General features: G+C 35.9%; 1 protein-coding gene across 1 annotated transcript in view; it reads left to right on the top strand.

Moving 5' to 3' along the window:
• The window catches only part of UGGT2 (UDP-glucose glycoprotein glucosyltransferase 2), a 251,160-nt gene that overhangs the window by 182,218 nt on the left and 42,992 nt on the right, over positions 1–25,950 (top strand). The window contains exons 30-36 of the mRNA XM_003832030.4: positions 2,657–2,741; positions 6,376–6,461; positions 9,206–9,301; positions 10,434–10,518; positions 13,777–13,959; positions 15,752–15,912; positions 16,550–16,664. Of these exons, the coding sequence (XP_003832078.1) occupies positions 2,657–2,741; positions 6,376–6,461; positions 9,206–9,301; positions 10,434–10,518; positions 13,777–13,959; positions 15,752–15,912; positions 16,550–16,664 (811 nt within the window). The remainder of the gene's footprint in view (positions 1–2,656; positions 2,742–6,375; positions 6,462–9,205; positions 9,302–10,433; positions 10,519–13,776; positions 13,960–15,751; positions 15,913–16,549; positions 16,665–25,950) is intronic.

Raw genomic sequence — 25,950 nt, 5'->3', positions numbered from 1 at the left:
TATAATTTTATTCAGAATGCTTGAAACAAGGCTTCATCATTGTTTCTTACCAGTTAGTGTTTTGGATGAAAAATATGAAGCCAATCTGATTTACATTTCTTCTCTGAAAATATAAATTGTTTTTTAGAATTTCAGGAGACACATGTATGAGTGCTTTTTTTATTAATCATGCTTTCTGACACACAGTGAATTCTTTTATTTTGAAGTAAATGGCTTTTACTGAGATTCAGTATTCTCTTGAATCTCATTGAGAATATGAATTATTTGAATGCTTCCCTTTTTTCTGCATTAATGCCTTATCAATGAAGTCCATTTCCTCTGACTGCTTAGCTTGTTCCCTTCATTTAAGCTGCGCATTTTCCTCATGTATCCAGAGGTTTCAGGTGCTTAGCATTGTTGGTAAAGGTCTGATAGTACAGTGGTGAAGAGCCAGACTATCTAGACTCAGTTTGGATCTAGGATAATAATTGTACTTTCCTCAAAGGATGGTTGTATGGATTAAGCGAGTGAGCATCTATGAAGTGCTTAAAACAGTGCCTGAGGATGTGGAGAAATAGGAACACTTTTACACTGTTGGTGGGACTGTAAACTAGTTCAACCATTGTGGAAGTCAGTGTGGTGATTCCTCAGGGATCTAGAACTAGAAATACCGTTTGACCCAGTCATCCCATTACTGGGTATATACCCAAAGGATTATAAGACATGCTGCTATAAAGACACATGCACACGTATGTTTATTGCGGCACTATTCACAATAGCAAAGACTTGGAACCAACCCAAATGTCCAACAATGATAGACTGGATTAAGAAAATGTGGCACATATACACCATGGAATACTATGCAGCCATAAAAAATGATGAGTTCATGTCCTTTGTAGGGACATGGATGAAGCTGGAAACCATCATTCTCAGCAAACTATCGCAAGGACAAAAAAACCAAACACCGCCATGTTCTCACTCATAGGTGGGAATTGAACAATGAGAACACATGGACACAGGAAGGGGAACATCACACACCGGGGCCTGTTGTGGGGTGAGGGGAGGGGGGAGGGATAGCATTAGGAGGGATAGCATTAGGAGATATACCTAATGTTAAATGAAGAGTTAATGGGTGCAGCACACCAACATGGCACATGTATACATATGTAACAAACCTGCACGTTGTGCACATGTACCCTAGAACTTAAAGTATAATAAATAAAAAAAAAAAGTGCCTGAAGTAAAATGAGAAGTCGTCACCATTACTACCTCTGCTACCTGATGGAAGTGGAAAGAGATTTGCTTTAGAATTTGTCTAGGTCTAGCTGTAGTGCTGTGCTAGCTGGCTTTATACTCTGGGTCTCAGTGGACAGGGGATTAAATGGCTAAAGTTGTCAATGCCCTTAAGTAGTGTTTGTGACTATAAGCAGCTGAAAGTTTTTAAGAAACTTGACAATGTTTCTACTATACAGGTTAGATCCTTTTTGTTTTGTTTTGTTTTGCGACAGGGTCTCTCTTGCCCAGATGGAAGTGCAATAGCACAATCACGGCTCACAGCTCACTGGAGCCTCAATCTGCCAGTTTCAAGCAATCGTCCTACTTCAGCCTCCTGACTAGCTGGGACCACAGCGCTGGCCACCACATCCAGCTAATTTTAAAAAAAAATTTGCAGAGACGAGGTCTCACTGTGTTGCCCAGGCTGGTCTCAAACTCCTGGACTCAAGCGATTCTCCCACCCCAGCCTCCCAAAGTGCTGGGGTCACAGGTGTAAGCCATCACACCTGGCTTCTTTCTGTTTTCTAGTGGTGATTGTTGGACAGAGTTCTGCCTGCTACATTGGTTTAACCACCTCAGCTCAGGAATTGGGAGTAAGAGAAAGTCAAAGACGTGTCAGTCATGATAGTGCTAGACTCCCCAGGTGTTCATTTTGGAAAAATGTTAAAAGTATGTGTTATATATAACAACTCAAAAGTAACTATACTAATTTGACATCTGATTGCTTCCCCTTCAACAAAATTCAACTTTATTGTAAATATGATAGAACTTTTTAGTCCATAGTGAGAATAGTTTGAAAAAATAATTATGGAGCACAGTTGCCATATTTGTTTAAGCAATTTTGAAAATGGGAGAAAAAAACTGCATTATACATAATACAAAATGGAAACATTCAGGTGATGCAGATGGACATCATAGACACATTTTCAGTCTCATTATTTTAACAGTGTACTTCAAATTTTGGCATTTGAAAATGGCTGGTGGATATTAAAAATTTGGATAATGTAGAACTCCTTTGAAATATAAACAACTTTGAAGTGTAAAAAATTGTAATTATCATTACAATATATCAGGGATGTGAAAGATTTTAGTTGTGTGATAGCCTTGGTATATAACAGCAAAGATAAGCCATAATTTGAACTTTCAGAGTGATTGGGTAGTATTGAATTTAATGAGTTACTTTTGTACAATTTTAATGTGTACTGAGTTAAAATTTATTGGATAATTTTGAAAATTACAGCATATTATAGTATATCTTAATTGACTATAGAAACAGAAAAACATGATATATGCACTGGTGTTATTGGACTTACGTTTATTGCAAAATGAGTTTATTCTGTTATGCCATCATAATTGTATGTCTATTCTTAAATTAATTATGGACACATTTTTCTACTTTTAGGCATGAAGGAACTGACTCTCAAGCAGACCTAGAAGATATCATTGTTGTATTAAACAGCTTCAAAAGCAAGATACTCGAAGTAAAAGTATGTGGGGGCAGAACTTTTTATAGGCTTTGTTCTTAATATTAAGAATTATCTTCTTTGTTTTTTAATTAATTGATTTATTTTACAATTAACTTTACAATTTTACAACCTAAAATGTTATATTTGAACTCCAGCAGTAAAAAAAGAAGAGGATTAATTTCACAAAGGAAAACAGAATTTGAAGATAGAAGAGAAGGATTTTTTTTACATTATGATAACTGTAAATATATCTACTAAATCTATCTGTAGCCGAATAACATTACAAATTGGACTCTAAAGATGAGATCAAGAACATGCACTGAAAAATTAGCTCTAAAAAGAGAAGGTGCTGTTTTTTAAAGAGGGAGAGAAAGGGAGTTTTTAATGGTAGCAGATTCATTTTGGACCAACCCTCCTGCTTAAAACTAGTGAAAATATTAGATAAAATTTTTAAAAAATTTTAAAAACAATGAGGAATGGAGAATAATAAGATAATAAGGATAATAAGGAACCCAAAACCAAAATTAAAGGGAAAATGCGAGCCTGGTGAAATAAGCAAGCACAGAAACTTCTCTTGACCCAAGGAAGCTACTATTGTCCTGGGAACATTTTTCTGTCCTGTCACACTTTTAACTGCCATTTTTATTTAATTTGATGGGTTAGGGGACAAAAATTAGAACCCAGAACCCACATAAAATAATCTATTAGAAGACCCTCTCTACAATAAACTAGCTCTATTTTCAGGCTAAGGATGAAACATAAAAAATTATTCCTCATAGTCTTTTAGCCCAAATTTGTGTCAGCCAAGTAGGCCAGGGAATCCTGAACCTTGAATTGGTACTAATATTCTTCCAGATGGATAGGATATAGCGGTATCTGGAAGAGACATCCATAAATCTCTGGAATAAGATTACAATAGCCTAAGCTGCAAATCAAATTTTTCTAGTATGAAGGCCAACTCATAGTCAAAGTTAACCAAATACACAAAACCAGCAGAAACAGAAAACTGATACACAAAGACCCAAGATATTAGAATTATTAGAATAGCCTCTGAAACAGCTGTACTTTTTTTAAAGAAATTAAAGATGAGTTTAAAAATAATTGCAGGGAACATGAAACTGTAAAACATGCATATCAGATTTTTTTAAAGTAGAACTTTGGAAACTGAGTAATACAATACCAAAATTAATAATTCAGTAGATAGCTTTAACATGCCTTCAGAGAAAATTAGCAAGTTGGGGGAGATAGGCCAGAAAAAGTATACCGAATGCAACAGAGACAGGAAAAAAAGAAAATATAGAAGAGAGCATTAACACACACACACACACACACACACACACACGCTAGTGTGAAAGTCTAAGATTACCAGTAGTGGATTTAAAACTGGCTTTGCCACTCACTAGCTGTGTGACCTTGGACGGATTACTTAATCTCTTTCTGTCTCATTTCCTCATCTATAAAATGGGGTTAACAATAGAATATACCTTACAGGACTGTTATGAAGATAAGATAAAGCACTTTATGAGTATTTGTTGGATAAATAAAAGTAAACTAAATGGAATTTCAAAGATAAAGAATGGGGTACAAGTAACATTTGAAGCAATAATGGCTAAGAATTTTTATGAATTATGAAAGATACCAATTAGAAATATTCTACAGCCTACCCATACCCTAGGTCTTTCAGTAGTTTGTTTTTGTTTTTGTTTTGAGATGGAGTCTCGCTCTGTTGCTCACTCTGGAGTTCAGTAGCCCGATCTTCGCTCACTGCAGCCTCTGTCTCCCAAGGTCAAGTGATCTTTCTGCCTCAGCCCCCTGAGTAACTGGGACCACAGGCATGTGCTACCATGCCTGGCTAATTTTTATGTTTGTGTGTATTTTTTGTATTTTTAGTAGAGGTGGGGTTTCACTATGTTGGTCAGGCTGGTCTTAAATTCTTGACCTCAAGTGATCCACCCGCCTTGGCCTCCCAGAGTGCTGGGATTACAGGCATGAGCCACCATGCCCGGCTGCCTTCAGTCTGTTTTCTAATAACACAGTTTTATCTCCTAACCACCTCTTTCTCAGAATTACAGTAAAAAGATAGAAAAATAGGGAGGAGAAAAGATAAGCAACATAGAGGATCAGCCCATGAAATCCAATAGCCTACTAAGAGGAATTCCAGAAACAACAGAGAAGATGGAGGAGGGAAAGTGTTGTAAAGCTGAGAGAGAAAAATGTTCATGTCAAAAGAGTCCACAAATTACGAAGTAGGATGAATGAAAATGGCCCATATAAGATTATAATAGCTACTAAGAAGGAAAAGTGGGTCATTGCAATTGAATGACAACACTAACATCAGAATTTCATTTTCAAAATACTTAGATGTTAAAAGACAGCAAAACAAAGCTTTCAGTATTTTGAGGAAAATTATTTTGAACCCAAGATTCTGTATCTAGCCAAATTCTTAATCAAATGTGAAGGTAAAATGTTAGTTTCTGAAGTGTGAAGATTTAGAAAAATTATTTTTCATACCCTTTCTTGGAGATGTTTGCCAGTACAATGAAGATCAAGATCAAGAAAGAAGATAGGTAGTTCAAGAAATGGTGAAACTAATCTGTAAACCAATGTAAAGAAAATCTAGAAAGAAACAGTTAATTGTTGAACTTTAAGAAAAATGTCTTCAGGTAGACAAGAATTCCAGACAATTAGATAACACGAGTAATAAACTGGAAAAGATTATGTCTGTGATAAAGAAGACATATTTGTATATCTCCCCACAAGAAAAAATAAGGACAATGGAATTCCAGGAAAAAATAGTTCTCTGCTGGTGGAATGTAAGAAAGGAGAATTCATCTAAACCAGCAAGAGTCTCCTAGGAGTGGCACGGTGGCCATAGGAGGAAACTATAACTATGCTGTACTATGCTAAAACTATAACTGTACAGAGGAAATAGAGTTTTAGTAGCTTTTCCGACTCTTCAGTGGTTAATCTTTACATTGTCATAATGAAAACTTTTTACTGATTTTCAAGTTTTAGAATCACCATAGCAAAATGCAACAATTATGTTTACTGAACTAAATGTAAATGTTATCAATATTTACAAATGCTAAAGTCAAGGTTTAATATAAGTTGGGAGGTAGAAGGAAATCGTAGAAATAGTAGTGTCCTTATAAACAGATTATACAAGAGAAACTGTTGGGATTGTGGGAATAAAAAAATAAGAGATTTAAATATTATTTAAAGTGACAAAAAATACTCAATAGAAGAACCGAAGATAAACATATTACTACCAGAATTTCCAGACAAATAGGGAAAGGGAAGGATGACGATAAGTGAGCTATTCATCTGTCATCACAAAGAGTGTATAATGTCTAAACTCTGAATTCAGAAATACTAGTAGATAATGCCTAAAGCTGATAAATTAGTAAACACAAGTATAAGCACATTATTTAGCAATATGGAGGTAACCACTGAAGAAACTGAACAAAGAGGTTGAATTGATAGTTAAAGACCAGATTGTTTACAACATTGTGCTAAGATATTGCCTGTCTTTGGTTACTGCAACTGTCAATCTTAGATTTCTATGGGTAATCTAGCCCAATATGTTTCACTTTCTAACCATACAGCACAATATTTAAAGCAGCCAAATTCTAATCTTTTTTGCCATGCTATCTAGGTGAAAAAAGAAACAGACAAAATTAAGGAAGATATCCTTACCGATGAAGATGAAAAAACAAAAGGACTGTGGGATTCCATTAAAAGGTAATTACTAATGAATATTTTAATACATCACTAGATTGATCCAGAAGTCTAGTCTGTGGAAGTTCCACAGGTAGTGAAAATTTAAGTAAAGCAAAGGTCCTCTAATCTAGGAGGGATAAGATAAATACATAAATGTTACTACTGTGTATAAGATAGGAAACTAGAGCTATAAGACAGATGAAAATAAAATACTATACAAACCAATGGAGAAAAATTATATATCCACTTACAAGGAACCTTGGGAAATACTCCTTGAAGAAGTCTGTGGCAAAGATCTGTTTTAAAGGACAGACAGGATTTCAAAAGTTAAAGATTGAGTGAAGGCAATTATATGAAGACAAAATGATTGGGTATGTTCCTCAAAGAAAAGAAAGTAGCCTAGCTAGCTGCAACTTGAAAATAAAAGGGACTGTTTATGTTAGATTGATACCTATACTGTTTTATTGTTAGTTTAAAAAGGAACACAGGCCAGGCATGGTGGCTCACACCTGTAATCCTAGCACTTTGAGAGGTGATGGCAGGAGGATTGCGTGAGCCCAGGAGTTCAAAACTAGCCTGGGCAACATAGTGAGACCCTGTATCTACAAAAAATTTAAAAATTAGCCAGTCGTGGTGGCGTGTATCTGTAGTTCCAGTTACTCAGAAGACTGAGGTGGGAGGATTGCTTGAGTCTGGGAGGTCAAAGCTGCAGTAAGTCAAGATTGCAACACTGCACTCCAGCCTGGGTGACAGAGTGAGACCCTGTCTCAAAAAAGAAACCTACATAAGGAATATATTGTCTCAGATATCTAAAGAATCCAGGAGTACACCTGGTGTTGGCCACTGGGTGATGTGGTGTGGAAACAATCTTTCTCCATCTCTTAGGTCTACTGTTTCTGTGTCTCCTCCATTTTAAGATAGACTTTTATAAGTAAAAGTTTACTGTTTCCAGTGGAAGGAAGTTGCCTCTTTCCAAACAGTACCAATAAAAGTTCCAAGGCTGACTCATGGGTCCAACTATAGCTGTGTGTCCCAAACTGAACTGATTTATGTGACTCTGATAACCAAGCATGAGTCATATGCCTACTTCTAGAACTGGTGGGAAGCCCTGTGCCACCTAAACCTCATAGAATGAGATGGGAGGAGGAATCATTCCCCCCAAAATACCAGGTTGTTACTAGAAGGGGAACAGATGTTAGGTGAGCAAAAACAAAAGCTGTCTCCTGTAGATGCACATTGTAAAGAACTTTGAATGTCCATTTTAGAGATTTGAACCCAATGTGAGCTATGATGGAAAACCATTAATCATTTTGATCAAAGATAAGAAATAGAAATATTAGCCAAAATAGATTCAACAACTTAAATATATTTGGTTATAGTAGTCAAAAGCACTTCCATCATTTTGGATTTTGCCCAGTTTAAGCCTCTTTTTCTATAGTTGACTCCTTGTTTGGTAAGAAAAATCATGTTACTGTACAGTGTGTGCTTTGAACAAGTTACTGATAGAGAAAGGATCAAGTCCACTCATTGAGGTGATTTGGAGGGTAGGTATGTTTGACAGGGGATAATGAAATAGAATCTGAGCAATTTTAAGAGTATCTGTCTAAAAGCTTCCATTAAAGTTAGAAGGTATAGATAAGAATGATTAAGGATAACTGTTCAATTATGGTATAGCCATTTGCTATATTAAAAGGATACCAAAAACAAAATGCTTTGTTAGAAACAGAGTTGGTAAGTTTTTGGGACATTAACTGCTCCAGATACATAGTATTTTGTGTCTTATGATGCTTTGACTTTTTTCATCTTAGTTTTAGTCCTAACTTAGAATGATTATTTTTTCTTGCCACTGAATCAACTTCTTTTCTTATTTGGGAGATTACAAGATTTGAAAAATACTTCTGTCATAACAATTTATATTTTGCAAAATAACTTTGATGGTGATTTAAGTTGTTTACCCAATTTTATTCATTCTAAATATCTGTTTATATAAAAGTATTTTGAGATAAATGTTTAGGAAGAAAAAGATGAATTTATACATTATGAATACTGTAAATAGAAGATTCAGTCATTTTTATATATGAAATGGGCCTATACAAAAATGAAATGGAGCTGGTCTAGCTCCAAAAATGTAATGAAAATGACAGCTGGGCCCAGATGACGCTACCATGATGTAAACCAGTGAGTAGACATGGCTCCCTAGTGCTTTCTTTGTCATGGAAGTCATCCAGAGTACCAAGAGGGTACTCCATACCCTGCATGGAGGAGAAAATCTGCTTGGTCAGAGGAGCTCCAAATTGTAGATGGTTTAAAAATATTTTAGCCTGGATGAGCCCCATCAGCAGCACTCACACACCTACCCTGTTACCGCATAAATTCTTGCTGTGCCGTAGTTCCACACTTACGCATTCTGTTCCTTCCCTCATTGGCCTGTTTAAACTTTCAGTACACTAGATATGGCCATGTCAAGCTGTAATTCATTCTTTGTTCTGAAAACAACCTTTGGCAACTCACAAAAATTCAAAAATACCAGCCCATTCACCTAAAGACAATATAGTTATATTCCACATTACAAATTAAAAAAAAAACTCATAAAGCTTCAAATGATATTGTCAAATATTTTAATATTAGTTTGTAAATATTATAGAGTGTTTATAGCTTAACTATTTTGAAATACATTTCTATATTTATTGCTTATATTTACTATTTAGGCATACAATGTTTCCATATGTATGTTTAAGAAATGTCAATTACTTTTTTATTCCAAGTTTCACAGTAAGCTTGCATAAAGAAAACAAAAAGGAAAAAGATGTCCTAAACATTTTTTCAGTTGCTTCTGGTCATTTATATGAACGTTTTTTAAGGTAGGTATATTTTTTAACCTTATATTTTGAAAAAGAAATATTTACATGGTTCAAATTTCAAAAAAAAAATAAAGGAATATACACTGGGAAAAAAAAACTCCCACCTCTGTTTCCTTGATACTCAGTTACTTTTCTCACAGGAAACCCATAATATTATTTTTATATCCTGCTAAGGAGATACACACACACACACACACGTGCGCACACACACACACACGTAAATATATGTGTGTATATTTATTTACTTATTTCAGTTGTTTAAGTCCTTTTACCCAAATAGTAAAGAACATACTACTTTACACCTTGCTTTTTTTTTTACTTAAAATTATGAGGTAAGTATATATAAATATGAAATTTCATGAGTTTGGCTTGATTTGGAATATTGGTTTTCTTCAAGGCTAGCAAATAGACATTTTGGATAGGTAAGAATATATATATAGATATACTCACACGATATATATATATTTACAGTACTTTATATGTACAATATTTATATATATAAAATTTACTATAGTAAATTATCCTTTTCCAGTGAAGAAAACCTTGTTTTATAAAAAGGAAGGGAATGAGGGGAGAAATGCATATTGCAAAGTACAAAAGGCTATTTTTAAACAGTTTATATAGAAAGGTCACAGAGAATAACTCAAAAATATTTGAATTGTAGCACTGATACATTAAAATGGAACTTCAGATTCATTTGTATCCTTTCCATTCGGAGGTTTAGGTTAGCAAACCAATGACCCATCCAGTGAATTTGTCAATGTAGATAGATCATTCAGCTCTTCAGGGTTTGTAGACTTAATGTTAATCACACAGTCATAGACAACTGGGCCCAGGTGAAGCTACCATGATGTATATATATTCATCCTTACACATTACATACTTGATAAACCATATTTTAGTTTATTTCTTCACATTTCATTGTGAAAACCTTCTAATTCATACCTTCAATTATTTAAAAGCCTTTAAAAGACCTATGTAACAAACTTGTATGTTCTGCACATGTATCCCAGAACTTAAAGTAAAATTTAAGAAATTAAAATTAAATTTTAAAAAACATTTCAAGGTTAAAAAATATATATGAGCTCCTGTTACTGTTAACGTATATTGGGTTTAATATTCTTTTATACAGAATTATGATGCTTTCTGTTTTGCGTAACACCAAAACACCAGTGAAATTCTGGTTGCTAAAAAATTATCTCTCACCGACATTTAAAGTAAGTACATAGCTTTTTTTGTAGAATAGTTAATGTTTGAATAGTAAATTATTTGTATCATTGTAAGTTTATATGATATTTCTCTTTTCAGAATGAGCTTTTTGAAAAAATGGTATTTAGTATTTTTATGTAGCTTAAGAAAAATTCTGTACAATTTTTATTTAGAGATGTTCAAAGGAGAGGACAGTAGAAGACTATATTTTTAAGTAAAATCAAAATCAGAATGGCTAGTAGTTTTTCATGATAATGAGTAATTAAATACAATTTGGCAATGGAAAATATATACAGATTTTCAATTAAAAGAAATGGATTCTGTCATTTTTGCAAAGATAGGCAGAAACAGTAGTAGTATCAAGAAAATACAAAGACTATACCTATACCATAGAAAATAGTTTTACAGTACTGAAACAAAAAAGCTCTTTCGTCTGTGTAGTGCGTTGATTGCTGGGCACCATGATCTGAGGCATTTTATATTTAGAAGATTTCAGGTGATCAACAGCTATTACCCTTTACTCAGCCCTATACTCCTGCTACAAAGTATACTCTGTTTCTTCCTATTCTCCCTACAGCATAATCAAATTCCGTGAAATTTAGTGTCTCCACAGCAATTTGGTGTCTCATTCAACAGCATTTCAAATGAGTTTGTTTTTTCTAGACCAAAAGCAGTGGGAAAACAGAAGTAAAACTAGCCAAGCATGCTTTTATTCCTTAATATTTCTAGGCATGATGCCAAGTGTTTAACTGACGTTATTCAATTGTTTTTCATAACAATCCCACGTGATAAGAAAACCAAGATTCAAAAGTTACATAACTAGCTTGCGCAGTTGAGAGGTACCTGAGACCACTTTTAGATTCAATAACTTACTATAAGGATTTATATAACTCCAAAAAACAGCTGTGCTCACAGTTACAGTTTTTATAGCAAAAGGACACAAATAAAATCAGCAAAAGGAAGAGATGCTTAGGGTAGGGTCCGGGGAGACCAGACACAAAGTTAACAGTTGTCCTCTCCCAGTAGAATCCCCTTGCAGTGGATAGCACTTATTTCTTCCAGCAACAGTGTGTGAGGGTACTCGTGGAGTATTGCCAACCAGGGAAGCTCATTCAAACTTTGTGGTACAGAGTTTTTATTGAGGGTCAGCTCTGTGGACTTGGCTAACAGCCTGCATGACTAACCTTAGCCTCTAACCCCTTCAGATGTTGAACTGATGCTTTGTGGCCCAAGGTCCTCACTACAAATAACATCATTAGCATACAATATCTAGTGTGGTCCGAGATCTTCAGGTAAACGTAGACATTCTTATTAGTCAGGAAATTCCAAGGGTAGAGGATATTTCCTGGGAGATAGGGTGAAGGGCCAGGGTAGGGGATATTTCCTGGGAGATAGGGTGAAGGGCCATACTTTTCTTTGAGCAAGAATCATCCTTTATAGCATAGGCCTGAGATGAAACAGCTAATTAGAAACACAGCTGAGATTTGAACCCAGGCATTCAGACCTCAGGTGCTTAACCTTACGTAACAGCCCATTTGCCCTCCACCACCAACAGTGTCTCCTCCTATGCTCATTTGACAGTAGGAAAAAAAAAAAAAAAAAAACAGAAAAAGAACCCATAAATATAGATAAGAAGTTATACTATTTTTCTACTAATTTTTTAACATGCTTTCCTAGTAGTCAGACACTGAATAAGGGAGTATTTAACCCAAATAAACTGAGATAGAAAAATCTAAAGATTCTCTTAGCAGGAAAAGATATTATTCACCAGAACAATAGTGCTATGTCTGGATTAGAAAGTCTTGTTCCACTGCATGGCCAAAAGAAATACTGTATCTGAAGTAGTATTTTCCTTCTTTTTGTGATGTGTTTCTTTCTTTCAAAATTTTTCTTTTGAAAACTTCTTAGTGAAATATAACATATACTCAGAAAAGTGCACAAATCATGAAATTTAGCTTTGGATTTTTACAAACTCAAACATCTGTGTAAATCAGCAGCCAGATACAGAAGCTGCTAGCTACTTTATAGATTTGTTCCTACCAGTTTAGAAAAGTCAAACCTCCTCTCTTCATTCAAATATTTGCTAAAATTATACATACTTATGCATAATTATTTTCTGACAGCACTATACAAACTATAATTCCCTCTCCCTTTTAATTTTTCTTCATAGCACTTTTTTATTTAGATAATAGTTTATTTCTACCTACTTCCTCTAAAATACAAGCCTCATGAAGGTCATAATTTGTATTTCTTTTGTTCACTAATGTACCCTTAGATCCTAGAACAGTGCCCGTTTCAGTGAATATTTGAACACATATTTAATGAAGAAAAAATATTCTTTTTATTTTATCTGAATGTTTTATCGTATTTTATTTTGAAACCAAAACAATGACTCCTGGCAGCTGTTGTATCCCTAATTTCAAGATTTCACAGATAAAATTGGTGCTTCTTGCATTTAAAAAAAACATATTTAAAATCTACATTGTTCTTACAAAGTCAGAGAAAAAAATTAAACATATAACCAGAAACTAGTTTCAAGTAAGAATCAAGTGGTAAAACGCAAATTCTATATTTATTAATTCATCTTTTCCAATTCCTTTTTCATTTTCTCTCTCAGTATTTGAGCTCTTGAACTAAATTTAGCCCACAGTATATTTCATTAACTGCTTCTGCTTTAAACAGGGAATAAGCTACTTCTAAGCCTATAAGATACTCAAATATGAAATATTCAGACCATAATCACTACTTTGTATTTTTAATCCTTGAATTAAATAATGATATATCTCAAACATGAAGCTCCTGTACAGAATCTAATTTATCAGCTTAGAACTTATTTTGTGTTTTTTGTATCCTCTCTTCATCTTTACCTCTCTGACCAACCAACCTGTTGACATATACATGAACTATTTGATATGTAGGTGTTCCAAGATCCAGAGGCTTTTTTTTAAGTCAGTTTTCTCAAGTCAGATGTTAACAATAAAAGTATGGGAACATTTATCTTCCATTAATAAGTTTGTTAAATAATATAGTGCACTTATTTTTAATGATGTTAAATTATATAGTTTTATTTATACTTGTGTTTTCATATTTGTTAGCATTTTAATATTTCTCATTAATAAGTATGTTATAGAAGTAGTATTTAGACATCTTGCCTATTAGTTTATAACAATTTATAGGAAGCTTTACCTTTTTAATGTTATTTTTTTCTCTAAAACAAAACTACTTTCTCTTGAACATATTGTTTGATTTTGTGTGTGTGTTTTTAGGAAGTAATTCCTCACATGGCTAAAGAGTATGGATTCCGATATGAACTAGTTCAATATAGGTGGCCCCGTTGGCTTCGTCAACAGACTGAAAGACAGAGGATTATTTGGGGTTACAAAATTCTTTTCCTTGATGTTCTTTTCCCACTAGCAGTGGACAAAATCATTTTTGTTGATGCTGACCAGGTAATAAGATTAACTACTATTTTTAGTAATACGCAAACATTTTTTACACTTCTATCATAATATAGAGATTAATTCATGTTGCTCATGTTTATTATCTTCATTACGGTGCTTAAGATATGATTGTGATATATAAGCAAAGTATCTTTAAAAACAAAAAGTCAGAATTCCAGGGGAAAATTGAAGGTATTGTAAGAAGTACCATTTATTATTTAGGACATGGAAGTTTTCTCTCTAAAGTAGTAGTTTTTTACGTTTGAGAACTAAAACAAATACTTATATTAGTCATAATAAGAGTAGTTAATGAATTCCTGTAAATTATGAGCTGATATTTGTTTAAAACTAGGAATTTCTTCTTGCTAGAAAAGCTAGCAGTTACATACAACTCTCATTCTTCCACCTTCAACAGCATTCTTTCGCATTCAACCAATAACCAAATTCTCATCACTCTATCACTTAAGGAAAAGAGCATTTTAAATTTGGCCAGCTTATGCCTGTAGTCTCAGCACTTTTGGAGGCTGAGGTGGGGAGGAAAGTTTGAGCCCAGGAGTTAGAGGTCACAGTGAGATATAATCATGCCACTGCACTCCAGCCTGAGTGACAGAGTGAGACCCTATCTGTAAAAATAAAAGCAAATAAATTTGGCCAAAAAAAAAAAATAAAAACACCCAAGGCCCTCTGCTTTCAAAATTTATATGTCCGAAAATTATGGCTTTTCCTTTTTCCCTCCTTGCATTGCTTTTGCATCATTAGTGGGAAAAAAAAATTGAAAATATACAGAATTTCTAAGAAAAAAGTAATATGTAAATGAAAATATAAATTAAATGGATAAGTTAGAATTTATGTGGAACAAAAAGTATATTTCAAGTCCTGTATTAGAATGTACTCATATTCTAAACTCTTATTATTTTTGTACTCTATTCCAAATCGATAAATATGAAACATTACAATGAAAACTAAGAAAATAGCATGTCTAAACACACGTTTTCTTTTTCTTTTAAGAGACAGGGTCTCACTCTGTCATCCAGGCTGGAGTGCAGTGGCACAGTCATAGCTTACTGTAGCCTCAGACTCCTGCATTCGAGCCATCCTCCCACCTCAGCATCCTAGGAGCTGGAACTCCAGATGCACACCACCACGCCTGGCTAACTTTTTTTTTTTTTTTTTTGTACAGACAGGGTCTCACTGTGTTGCCCAGGCTGGTCTCAAACTTCTGGCCTCAAGCAATCCTCCCATCTGAGCCCCACACATAATATCTAATATGATTCTTTCTCCTACCTTTCTTTCAATGTGTACACTAATATTTTTCTAGAAGGCTTGAGCATATTAAAAAATAACATTATTTTATTCAAGCTATTTAGAATAATTGGGAGATTTTTCTTTATGATTCAAACTTAACATTTGCCAATGTACAATAATGGAGATTTGGCATGGAATGATTTTGTTATTCATACATTGAGAAACTAAGAGCTCTGCACTTACGTAATATTTAACCCCTTCCCCAAATGTCTGATTTGTAAAATGACTTGTTTATAAATGGCATAACAAAATATTCTTGTTGGTGAGTAAGACCACTGTCTTAAAAACTAGGAATATAAATTTTAGTTTACCTTTAACCTGTAAGGACAAGAGGAATAAATGTTAAATTCAGTAAATTCATATTACATGAAAGCACTGTGAGGAAAACACAGCTCTTTGGATTTCTGTAGTAGAGTAATAATGATTTGAGATTCCCATAAAAAAGGGCTTATGTTATTTTACAGTCTTTCTCAGACAGTCTATTTTAATTATTTAGATTGTGAGACATGATCTAAAAGAACTTCGAGATTTCGATTTGGATGGAGCTCCTTATGGGTATACTCCATTTTGTGATAGCCGCAGGGAAATGGATGGATATCGTTTCTGGAAAACAGGATACTGGGCATCACATCTTTTAAGACGGAAATACCATATCAGGTAAGAAAAGTCAGACCCTTACCATTTAGTAAATAAATAATGTATTGAATTACAACTTTCAGTTTTCTTAAAAATTACACAATAAAAGCAACCAATTACATAGTGTTCATTTCATGCCAGTCACTCTTGTAAGCCTTTACGTATATTAAGTCATAAAATCTTTATGACAATCTTTTGAGATACTGTTATTACCTCCATTTTGTAGATGTGGAAACTGAGGCATACAGCATTCATGTAATTTGCCCAGGCTTACCCTGCTAGTATATAACTGAGCTAAGAGTTAAACCCAAGTAATATGGCTCCTAACTACTCCAGAAGATTTAAACTTGGTTTGTGAAATAAAATTAAGATTATATCTTCAAAGCCTCATGGCCTTTTGTAAGGCCATGAGTTTCATGACAACTTGGAAAAGCTTGGGGTGACCCTAAAAGATTATGGGTTCTACCAAAATTAAAACAAACTTAAAACTCTTGGGAAACAGTATTAGATATTAGGAGCAAATTTATGACAGGATTAATCGTTATTAGATGCTAGGATATCTGTAGTTAATACCGTCACTGTAGACATTCATTGGAGGAAAGTAAAACTAAAGCTACATAAACAACATAGGCTATCAAGAAGTAATTCATTTTTGTAGTGCTTTATATGTAGTGGATCTCAAGAAGTTCAGGAGAATTGGAGCAGGTGACAGGCTCAGGAGCCAGTACCAAGCTCTCAGTCAAGATCCAAACAGTCTTTCAAACCTAGATCAGGTAAGTAAAATATTAACAGAATAATTTTGAGTGTGTGTACACAGACTGTTCCAACTCCGTGCTCATAAACTTTAAAGTCTTATATTTTGAGCTTTTTTCTCAATTTACTGCTGTTTATGTAATTATCTATTGGATATCTCTACTTATACATAATTTTTTCACCTCAAGCTCAACATTTTCAAGACTAATAGTATTTTATCCTCACTTTTCCATTCTCAAACCTCTACTTTCTACTTTATGCCCTGTTTTAGTTACCCTCTGTATTAGTCCGTTCTCACTACTAATAAAGATATAGCCAAGACTGGGTAATTTATAAAGGAAAGAGGTTTAATTGACTCACAGTTCTGCATGGCTGGGGAGGCCTCAGGAAACTTACAATCATGGCGGAAGGGGAAGCAAACACGTCCTTCTTCACATGGTGGCAGGAGAGAGAATGAGTGCCCAGTGAAGGGGGAAGCGCCTCTTAAAACCATCAGATCTCATGAGAACCCACTCACTGTCAAGAGAACAGGATGGGGGAAACCACCCCCATGAGTCAATTATCTCTACCTGGTCCTTCCCACAACAGGTGGGGATTATGGGAATTACCATTTATGATGAGATTTAGGTGGGGACACAGCCAAACCATATCACCCTCTTTTTTCTTACTCTCTTCCATCATTGTGTAAACATGCTCAAGTCTCTCTCTCTGATCTTTAAGACAAACTCCCTTCATCCAGTGCACCCCCACCCTGATATTGCCTTAATATTTTCTTTCACCTCACAAGCACTGTTTTCCTAATATCCTATCAATTTCCTCATTATTGCATCTGAAACATTTTAGATAATTTAAGCAGAAACAAAAGACTCTGTATTCTTTTAGCAGAAGCAAAAGACTCTTTTTTCTGATTTTTATCACAACCATGCATGTTCATTCATTCATCTGTTGAATACCTGCTATGTGCCAGATATTCTCCTAAGACTTCAGACATCAGAAAACAAAAACAAGATTTCTTTAGCTCATATTTTCATTCTAGTAGAAAAATAAAATTTAAAAATAATATTTAAAGATAATAAATGTTTTGGAGAAAAAAAACATGAAAGCATGATAGAGAGTTCAGAATAGTGAATAGGGGCTGGGGCTTGCAGGTATAAATTGGGTGGCCATATGTCCCTATGAAGATGACTTTTGAGTAAATTTTAGATGGAGGCATAAGAGCTGACCCAGATGCAGGCCAAAGAGAGTATCTGATGCAAATGTCCCAAGGTGGGCGTGGGCCTTCGATGTTTGAGGAATAGCAAGAAAGTCAGTATGGTTGGGATAAAGATGGGGGGAATAAAGTAAAAATGAAGGAAAAGAGTTAACAGAGGCTCCAGATAATGTAGAAAGCTTAGTCCCTTTGTTTAAAAATCTAGTAAGTGGGAAATTATATGTCAAAATATGAATGAGTTATTCGAGACCACACTGGTAAGGAGTTGATTTTTTTAATCATTCTTGAAAATTGGGAGATCTTCAAATATATATGTGTTTACATACTAAATAGGGTCTCTTCACTATTGCCAGTTAGTAGAAAACTGACTTAGGGTCCTCAGTAACCCTCAATAACATGCCAGATTTCGATTATGAATACATTTTTGGTAATTCTTAATAATTTTACCAATGTATTTTTAAGGAATTCTTAGTCTTACATATGAATGAAAGTCTATGAAGTTGCCTGTTATCTGCCTATGGACAACTGAAGAAAGGATTCATTTTTCAAGCAGTTCAGAAACTGTCCGAAGTGTTCTCCCAGTACTACATTACCACATTTTGGGGATGATTGTCCTTACTCAAATGTAGTTTGGCTCCAACTCCCTCCAATCCACTTAACACTTCTCAGTAAAATCAAAATATCTTTTTTCTTAGGTAAAAATGTGTAGTGAGCACTTCTTGTTTGTTTTTATGTGCCTTTTTGCAGCATGGATGTTTTCAACCTCTCCTTTCTTGACACTCTCTTGACTCTCTATTGGCTTCCATGTCAGACCTTGCTGGTTCTTCTTTGACATCCCTGGCTTTCCCACCACAATTTTGTTGGTGAACTACTTTTTCTCTACTTTTCCTTTAAATGTTGCTATTCTCTACATCTCTGCCTTGACCCACTTCTCACTCCATACCATCTCTAGCGGCAATCTTGCAGCCAATCATGGTTTTAATTTATATCTTTCTGTTAATAGTTCTCAAATCTTATCTCTGGCTCTTAGCTTTCCCTTGAATTCCCAACTCCTATATTAACTCTACTGGCATTGCCACATTAATGACCAAAACTTATCTCAAATTAAAAAGTCAAGAACTCAAGTTCTGTTCCTCTTCCACCATTCCCTCCATCAGCAAATACCACTTAGCTGCCTGTTACAGGTTGGATTACTCAGGAAGCCACCTAATTCTAACATGGAAATTAGGAAGTTTATTAGGAAGTACTCTCAGGACCAACAACTGTGGAGGAAGGAAGGAAATGGAATTGGGGAAACTTTACAAATTCAATTAAGACCTCAGTTGACTGACCCCACAGGGAGCTCTGAAGCTGAGATGGTCCTTCATAGTTTTCACAGGTTTGGGCAAGTCTTTATTCCTTCATATCAACCAGTCATTGGATATGGGCTGCCCCAGGTAAGGGGGTGACCTTGGGTGAGACAACTCTTTTCCTGGTCTAATACAATGTTATATAGAATCCTTTGTCGTAGATAACTATAAATCCTTGGATAATGGTGCTAAGTTTCTGTGAGCAAGAAAGGCAAACCCATACGTAGAATATGTGTATAGGTCAGTCCAGAAGAATCTATATAAAGGACATCTACTGTAGCCAAATTACCATCAAACAGTTGATTGGTCTTTGCAAAGTATAAGTGCTATATTAGAAGCTCAGTGTTTACCTCTGCTGTTGGCAGCTCTAAGAGCTAGATGAGCCTGGGTAAGTGGGAGCTCATGCTGTTGGGGCCGTACACAGTCTCCATCTCTGCCAGCATGTCTACTCCATTCATGTGCCCATTGTGTCATTGGAGTAGCCTATGATCAAGGCTAGCAGACTTCCACAAACCACATAATTTTGACTGCCTAGTTATTTAGTGGTGATTCTGTGTTGAATGCTTTCTGGTGGCTGTTTAACATGAAGTATCCAAAGATCCTAACAGTTTATGCCACTCCCATAGGCTCATCCAGAAGCCTTTACCCCAGAATTTCCTGCCCTTAATCTTCCTATTTTTCTATTTCTTGGCCTCTGACCAATTGGTCAAGCCATTCACCACTTCTTATGAATATACTCCAACTATAGACTACTTTTCTTTCTACATTCATGTACTTGATTATTCAGTTTTTACAGAAAGAAAAGTAGCCTATGGTTGGAATATATTCATAAGCAACTAAAATAGTTCTTAGAAATAAATTTATAGCACTAAGAACTTCCATTAGAAAAGAAAAAAGGTCTCAACCTCATCTTCTACCTAGAAACTAGGGAAAAAAAAAACAGTTAAAACCAAAGTAAGGTCTTGGCTAATGCAATAAGACAAGAAAAGGAAATAAAAGGTATACAAATTGGGAAGGAAGAAATAAAACTGCCTTTGTTTGCAAATGCCTACTTAGACAATCCAAAAAAATGACCAAAAAAAAAACAAAAAACAGTGTACCAATAAGGGATTATAGCAAGGTCAAAGGTTAATATATAATTAATATATAAAAGTATAAATTAATATATAAAAGTTAGTCATTTTTACTACCTATCAGGTACTATGCTTACTACCTGGGTGACAAAATAATTTGTACACTAAACCCCCATGACATTCAATTTACCTATGTAGCAAACTTGTACATGTACCCCTGAACCAAAAATAAAAATTTAATTAACCTGGAGCAAAAGACTGATTACAAAGTCTGTGGGCTTAGATCAGGTGTCTGAAATAAAGAATAAGTATAATAAAAGAAAGTTATTTATAAAAAATTAAATGCTATTTTGCATAAGATACTTTTTTTTTTTTTTTTGAGACAGAGTCTCACTCTGTCGCCCAGGCCGGAGTGCAATGGCACTATCTCGGCTCACTGCAAGTTCCACCTCCTGGGTTCACACCATTCTCCTGCCTCAGCCTCCTGAGTAGCTGGGACTACAGGCGCCTGCCACCACGCCCAGCTAATTTTTTGTATGTTTGTATTTTAGTAGAGACTCGGTTTCACCATGTTAGCCAGGATGGTCTTGATCTCCTGAACTCGTGATCCGCCTGCCTTGGCCTCCCAAAGTGCTGGGATTACAGGCGTGAGCCACTGTGCCTGGCCATAAGATAAATTTTTTTAAGTATGTTAAAATTATTCCCTTATGTTTATAATATACATTTTTAGGGTTGTATTTTATTTTTAATAATATCATTTATGTAGGGATCTTTGCACATTGTCTGATATAGATTTAAGAATATAATCTATATGACAAAGAAAAAGTCATTTTTCTGTATTCCAACAATAAACAAGTGGAATTTAAAATTAAAAACACAGTATCATTTAAATTAGCACCAAAATAATATTTAAGTATAAATCTAGTAAATGTTTCTCTACATGAGGAAAACTGTAAAATTCTAATGAAAGAAATTCAAGAACACTGAAATACATGAAGAGGTATTCCCTGTTTATGGATAGGAAGACTAAATTGCTCAAGACTAAATTGATAAATTCTTCCCAGATCAATTTATAGATTCCACACAATTCCAATCAAAGTCCTAGCAAGTTGTTTTATGATTGTCAACCTACTGATTTTAAAGTTTATGTAGAAAAGGAAAAGACCTAGAATAACCAACGCCATATTGAAAAAGAAGAAAGTCAGAAGACTAGCAATACCAGACTTATTTCACTGTAAAGCTATAGTAATCAAGACAGTATGTTGGCAAAAGAATAGAAAAATAGATCAATGGAACAATAGAGAGCCCAGAAATAAATCCACATAAATATAGTCACCCAATCTTTGACAGAGGAACAAAGATAGAGCAGAGATAGTATTTTCAACAAATGTCACTGGAACAACTGAACATCTCATAAGAAAAAAATGAATCTAGACACAGATCTTACACCCTTCAGAAAAATTAACTCAGAATGGTTTATAGACTTGAATGTAAAACACAAAATGCAAAACTCCTGGAAGACAATATAGGAGAAAACCTAGATGGCCTTGGGTATGTCAATGACTTTTTAGATATAACACCAAAGTCATGATCCCTGAAGTAATAATTGATAAGCTGGACTTCACTGAAATTAAAAACTTCTGCTCTGCAAAAGACAAGAGAAAGAAAAGTTTTTTTGGCAAAAATATATTTGTAAAAGATGCATCTGATAAAGGAGTGTTATCCAAAAAAATGCAAAGAACTCTAAAGACTCAACAATCAGAAAACAAACCAAATTTAGAAATGGATCAAAGACCTTAACAGACACCTCACCAAAGAACATATACAGATGGCATATAAGCATATGAGCAGATGCTCCACATCATATATCATCAGGGATACACAAATTAAACAACAGTAAGATACCACCACACACCTATTAGGAAGGCCAAAATCCAGAATACTGACAACACCAAAGGCTAGTGAAGATGTGGAGCAAGAGGAACTTGCGTTCATTGCTGAGAAGAGTACAAAATGGTATAGTCACTTTGGAAGACAATTTGACAGTTTCTTACAAAACTAAACAAACTCTTACCATACAATTTAGCCATTGTAATTTTTGGAATTTACTCAAAGGAGTTGAAAACTTATGGCTATATAAAAACCTGCACATAGATATCTATAACACCTTTATTTATAATTGCCAGAATATGCAGCCCACCAAGATGTCTTTTAGTAGGTGAATCAGTAAAGAAATGGGTACATCCAGACCATGGAATATTATTCAGAGTTAAAAAGAAATGAGCTATTAAGCCATGAAAAGACAAGGAAGAACTTTAAATATGTAATAACTAAGTGAAAGAAGCCAATCTGAAAAGATTACATACTGTATTATTCTAACTATATGACATTCTGGAAAAAGCAAAACTATGGAGACAGTATAAAGATAAGTGATTGTCAGAGTTTGGTGGCAGGGAGGGGGCAAGTGATGAATATGGTGGAGCACAGAGAATTTTTAGGCAGGGAAAATATATAGTGGTAGATACATGTCATTATACAGTTGTCCAAACCCGTAGAATGTACAACACCAAGAAAGAAGTCTAATGTAAACTGTAGACTTTGAATGAGTATAATGCATGAATGTAGGTTCATGTATTGCAACCAACGTATCACTTTGGTGGGGGGTGTTGATAATAGGGGAGTAGGTAATGCATGTGTGGGAACAGTGAGTATATGGGAAATCTCTGTGCCTTCCTCTTAATTTGGCTGTGAACCTAATAACTGCTCTAAAAAAATAAAATTTTTAATTTAGAAAAAATTAAATAGAAAAAAGGAATAATTAAGGTTAGAATGGCAATCAGTAAAATGAAAAAAAGAAAAGAAAAGAAAAGAAAGATGCATTTTTGTAGATTTTTAAAAATGAAACCAAAGCTGGTTCTTTGAGAAAATCAGCAAAACCGATGAACCTCTATCTAGACTGATCAGAAAAAAAAAGGTAAAAGACACAAATTACCAATATAGAAATGTGAGACATGACAGCACACAGATTCTACAGATACTGAAAGAATAATCAAGGGACTATTAGAATCAACTTTCTGGTAATACCTTCAACAACTTTGATGAAATGGCCAAATTACTTAAAAGACACAAACCACCAAAAGTCAGAACATGAAATAGGTAACCTGAATAACACTGTATCAGTTGAAGAAATGGAATTTGTAGTTTAAATCCCCAGGCCCAGATAGCTTCAGTAGTGAATTCTATCAAACTTTAAAGAAAGAAATAATACCAGTTTTACACAAACTCTTCCAGAAAATTGAAGAGAAGGGAATATTTTTCAACTCATTCTGAGGCAGCATTCCCTTGACATGAAGACCAAAGATATTATAAGAAAGGAAAATTATAGACAAGCATTTCTTAAGAAAAGTTGTAAAAATTGTTAACAAAGTTTTAAGTAATCAAATTTAGTAATATATAAAAAGGACCTCTCCCTCCTCCCCTCCTCCCCTCTGCCCTCTGCACGGTCTCCCTCCGATGCCGAGCCGAGGCTGGACTGTACTGCCGCCATCTCGGCTCACTGCAACCTCCCTGCCTGATTCTCCTGCCTCAGCCAGCCGAGTGCCTGGGATTGCAGGCGTGCACCGCCACGCCTGACTGGTTTTCATATTTTTTTGGTGGAGATGGGGTTTTGCCGTGTTGGCCAGGCTGGTCTCCAGCTCCTAACCACGAGTGATCTGCCAGCCTCGGCCTCCCGAGGTGCCAGGATTGCAGACGGAGTCTCGCTCACTCAGTGCTCAATGTTGCCCAGGCTGGAGTGCAGTGGCGTGATCTCGGCTCGCTACAACCTCCACCTCCCAGCCGCCTGCCTTGGCCTCCCAAAGTGCCGAGATTGCAGCCTCTGCCTGGCCGCCACCCCGTCTAGGAAGTGAGGAGCGTCTCTGCCTGGCCGCCCATCATCTGGGATGTGAAGAGCCCCTCTGCCCGGCCGCCCAGTCTGGGAAGTGAGGAGCGCCTCTCCCTGGCCATCATCCCGTCTAGGAAGTGAGGAGCGTCTCTGCCTGGCCGCCCATCGTCTGGGATGTGGGGAGCGCCTCTGCCCCGCCACCCCGTCTGAGATGTGAAAAGCGCCTCTGCCTGGCCGCGACCCCGTCTGGGAACTGAGGAGTGTCTCTGCCCCGCCGCCACCCCGTCTGGGAAGTGAGGAGCGTCTCTGCCCAGCAGCCGTCCCGTCCAGGAAGTGGGGGCAGCCCCCGCCCTGCCAGCCGCCCCGTCAGGGAGGTGGGGGGCAGCCCCTATCCGGCCAGCCGCCCTATCTGGGAGGTGGGGGGGCAGCCCCCGCCCGGCCGCCGCCCCGTCTGGGAGGTAGGGGGCGCCTCTGCCCGGCCGCCCCATCTGGGAAGTGAGGAGCCCCTCTGCCCGGCCGCCACCCCATCTGGGAGGTGTACCCAACAGCTCATTGAGAACGGGCCATGATGACGATGGCGGTTTTGTTGAATAGAAAAGGGGGAAATGTGGGGAAAAGAAAGAGATCAGATTGTTACTGTGTCTGTGTAGAAAGAAGTAGACATAGGAGACTCCATTTTGTTCTGTACTAAGAAAAATTCTTCTGCCTTGGGATGCTGTTAATCTATAACCTTACCCCCAACCCCGTGCTCTCTGAAACATGTGCTGTGTCCACTAAGGGTTAAATGGATTAAGGGCGGTGCAAGATGTGCTTTGTTAAACAGATGCTTGAAGGCAGCATACTCGTTAAGAGTCATCACCACTCCCTAATCTCAAGTACCCAGGGACACAAACACTGTGGAAGGCGGCAGGGCCCTCTGCCTAGGAAAACCAGAGACCTTTGTTCACATGTTTATCTGCTGACCTTCCCTCCACTATTGTCCTATGACCCCGCCAAATCCCCCTCTCCGAGAAACACCCAAGAATGATCAATAAATACTAAAAAAATTAAAAAAAAAAAAAGGATCTTATATCATGAATCATGACCACATGAACTTTATCCCAGGAATGCAAGACTGATTCAGTATTAGAAAATCAATGTAACTCACTATATTAAGGACTAAAATACATATCCATATATATACATGATCAGCTAAATATATGCAAAAGAGCATTTGATATACTCCAGTATCCTTTCCTGATTTAAAACTCTCAGCACACTAGAACCAGAAGGGAACTTCCTCATCCTGATAAAGGGCATCTATGAAAAACCTACAGCTAACATCATACTTAATAATCAAAGACTGAATGCCTTCTCCCTAAGGTCAGAAACACAGCAAGGATATCCACTCTTACCTTTCCTATTCATTATTGTACTAGACAGACACCTAGTACAGCAAGGCAAGAAAAAAAATAAAAGGCATCCAGATTGGCAAGGAATAAGTAAAACTGGCTGTCTTGGACGGGTAAGGGGGACAGTCAATGTGATCATCTAGGTAGAAAACCTCATGTAATCTACCAAAAAGCTAGAACTAATAACTGCATTTCACAAAGTTGCAAGATACAAAATCACTATGAAAATCCAACTCTATATACTAGCAATAACAATTGAAAATTGAAATTAAATATCCATTTCTGTAGCATTTTAAAAATGAAAAACTTAGTGGTCAGACTTAAGACTTACAGATTGAAAACTACAAAACTGCTGAGAGATTAAAAATCAGCTGAATATTTAGAGAAATATACCTTGTTC

This window comes from Pan paniscus, chromosome 14, assembly GCF_029289425.2.
Source record: "Pan paniscus chromosome 14, NHGRI_mPanPan1-v2.0_pri, whole genome shotgun sequence".
Taxonomy (NCBI): domain Eukaryota; kingdom Metazoa; phylum Chordata; class Mammalia; order Primates; family Hominidae; genus Pan; species Pan paniscus.
Note: the sequence above shows the minus strand (reverse complement) of the source record. Positions and strands in the feature narration are given on the sequence as shown.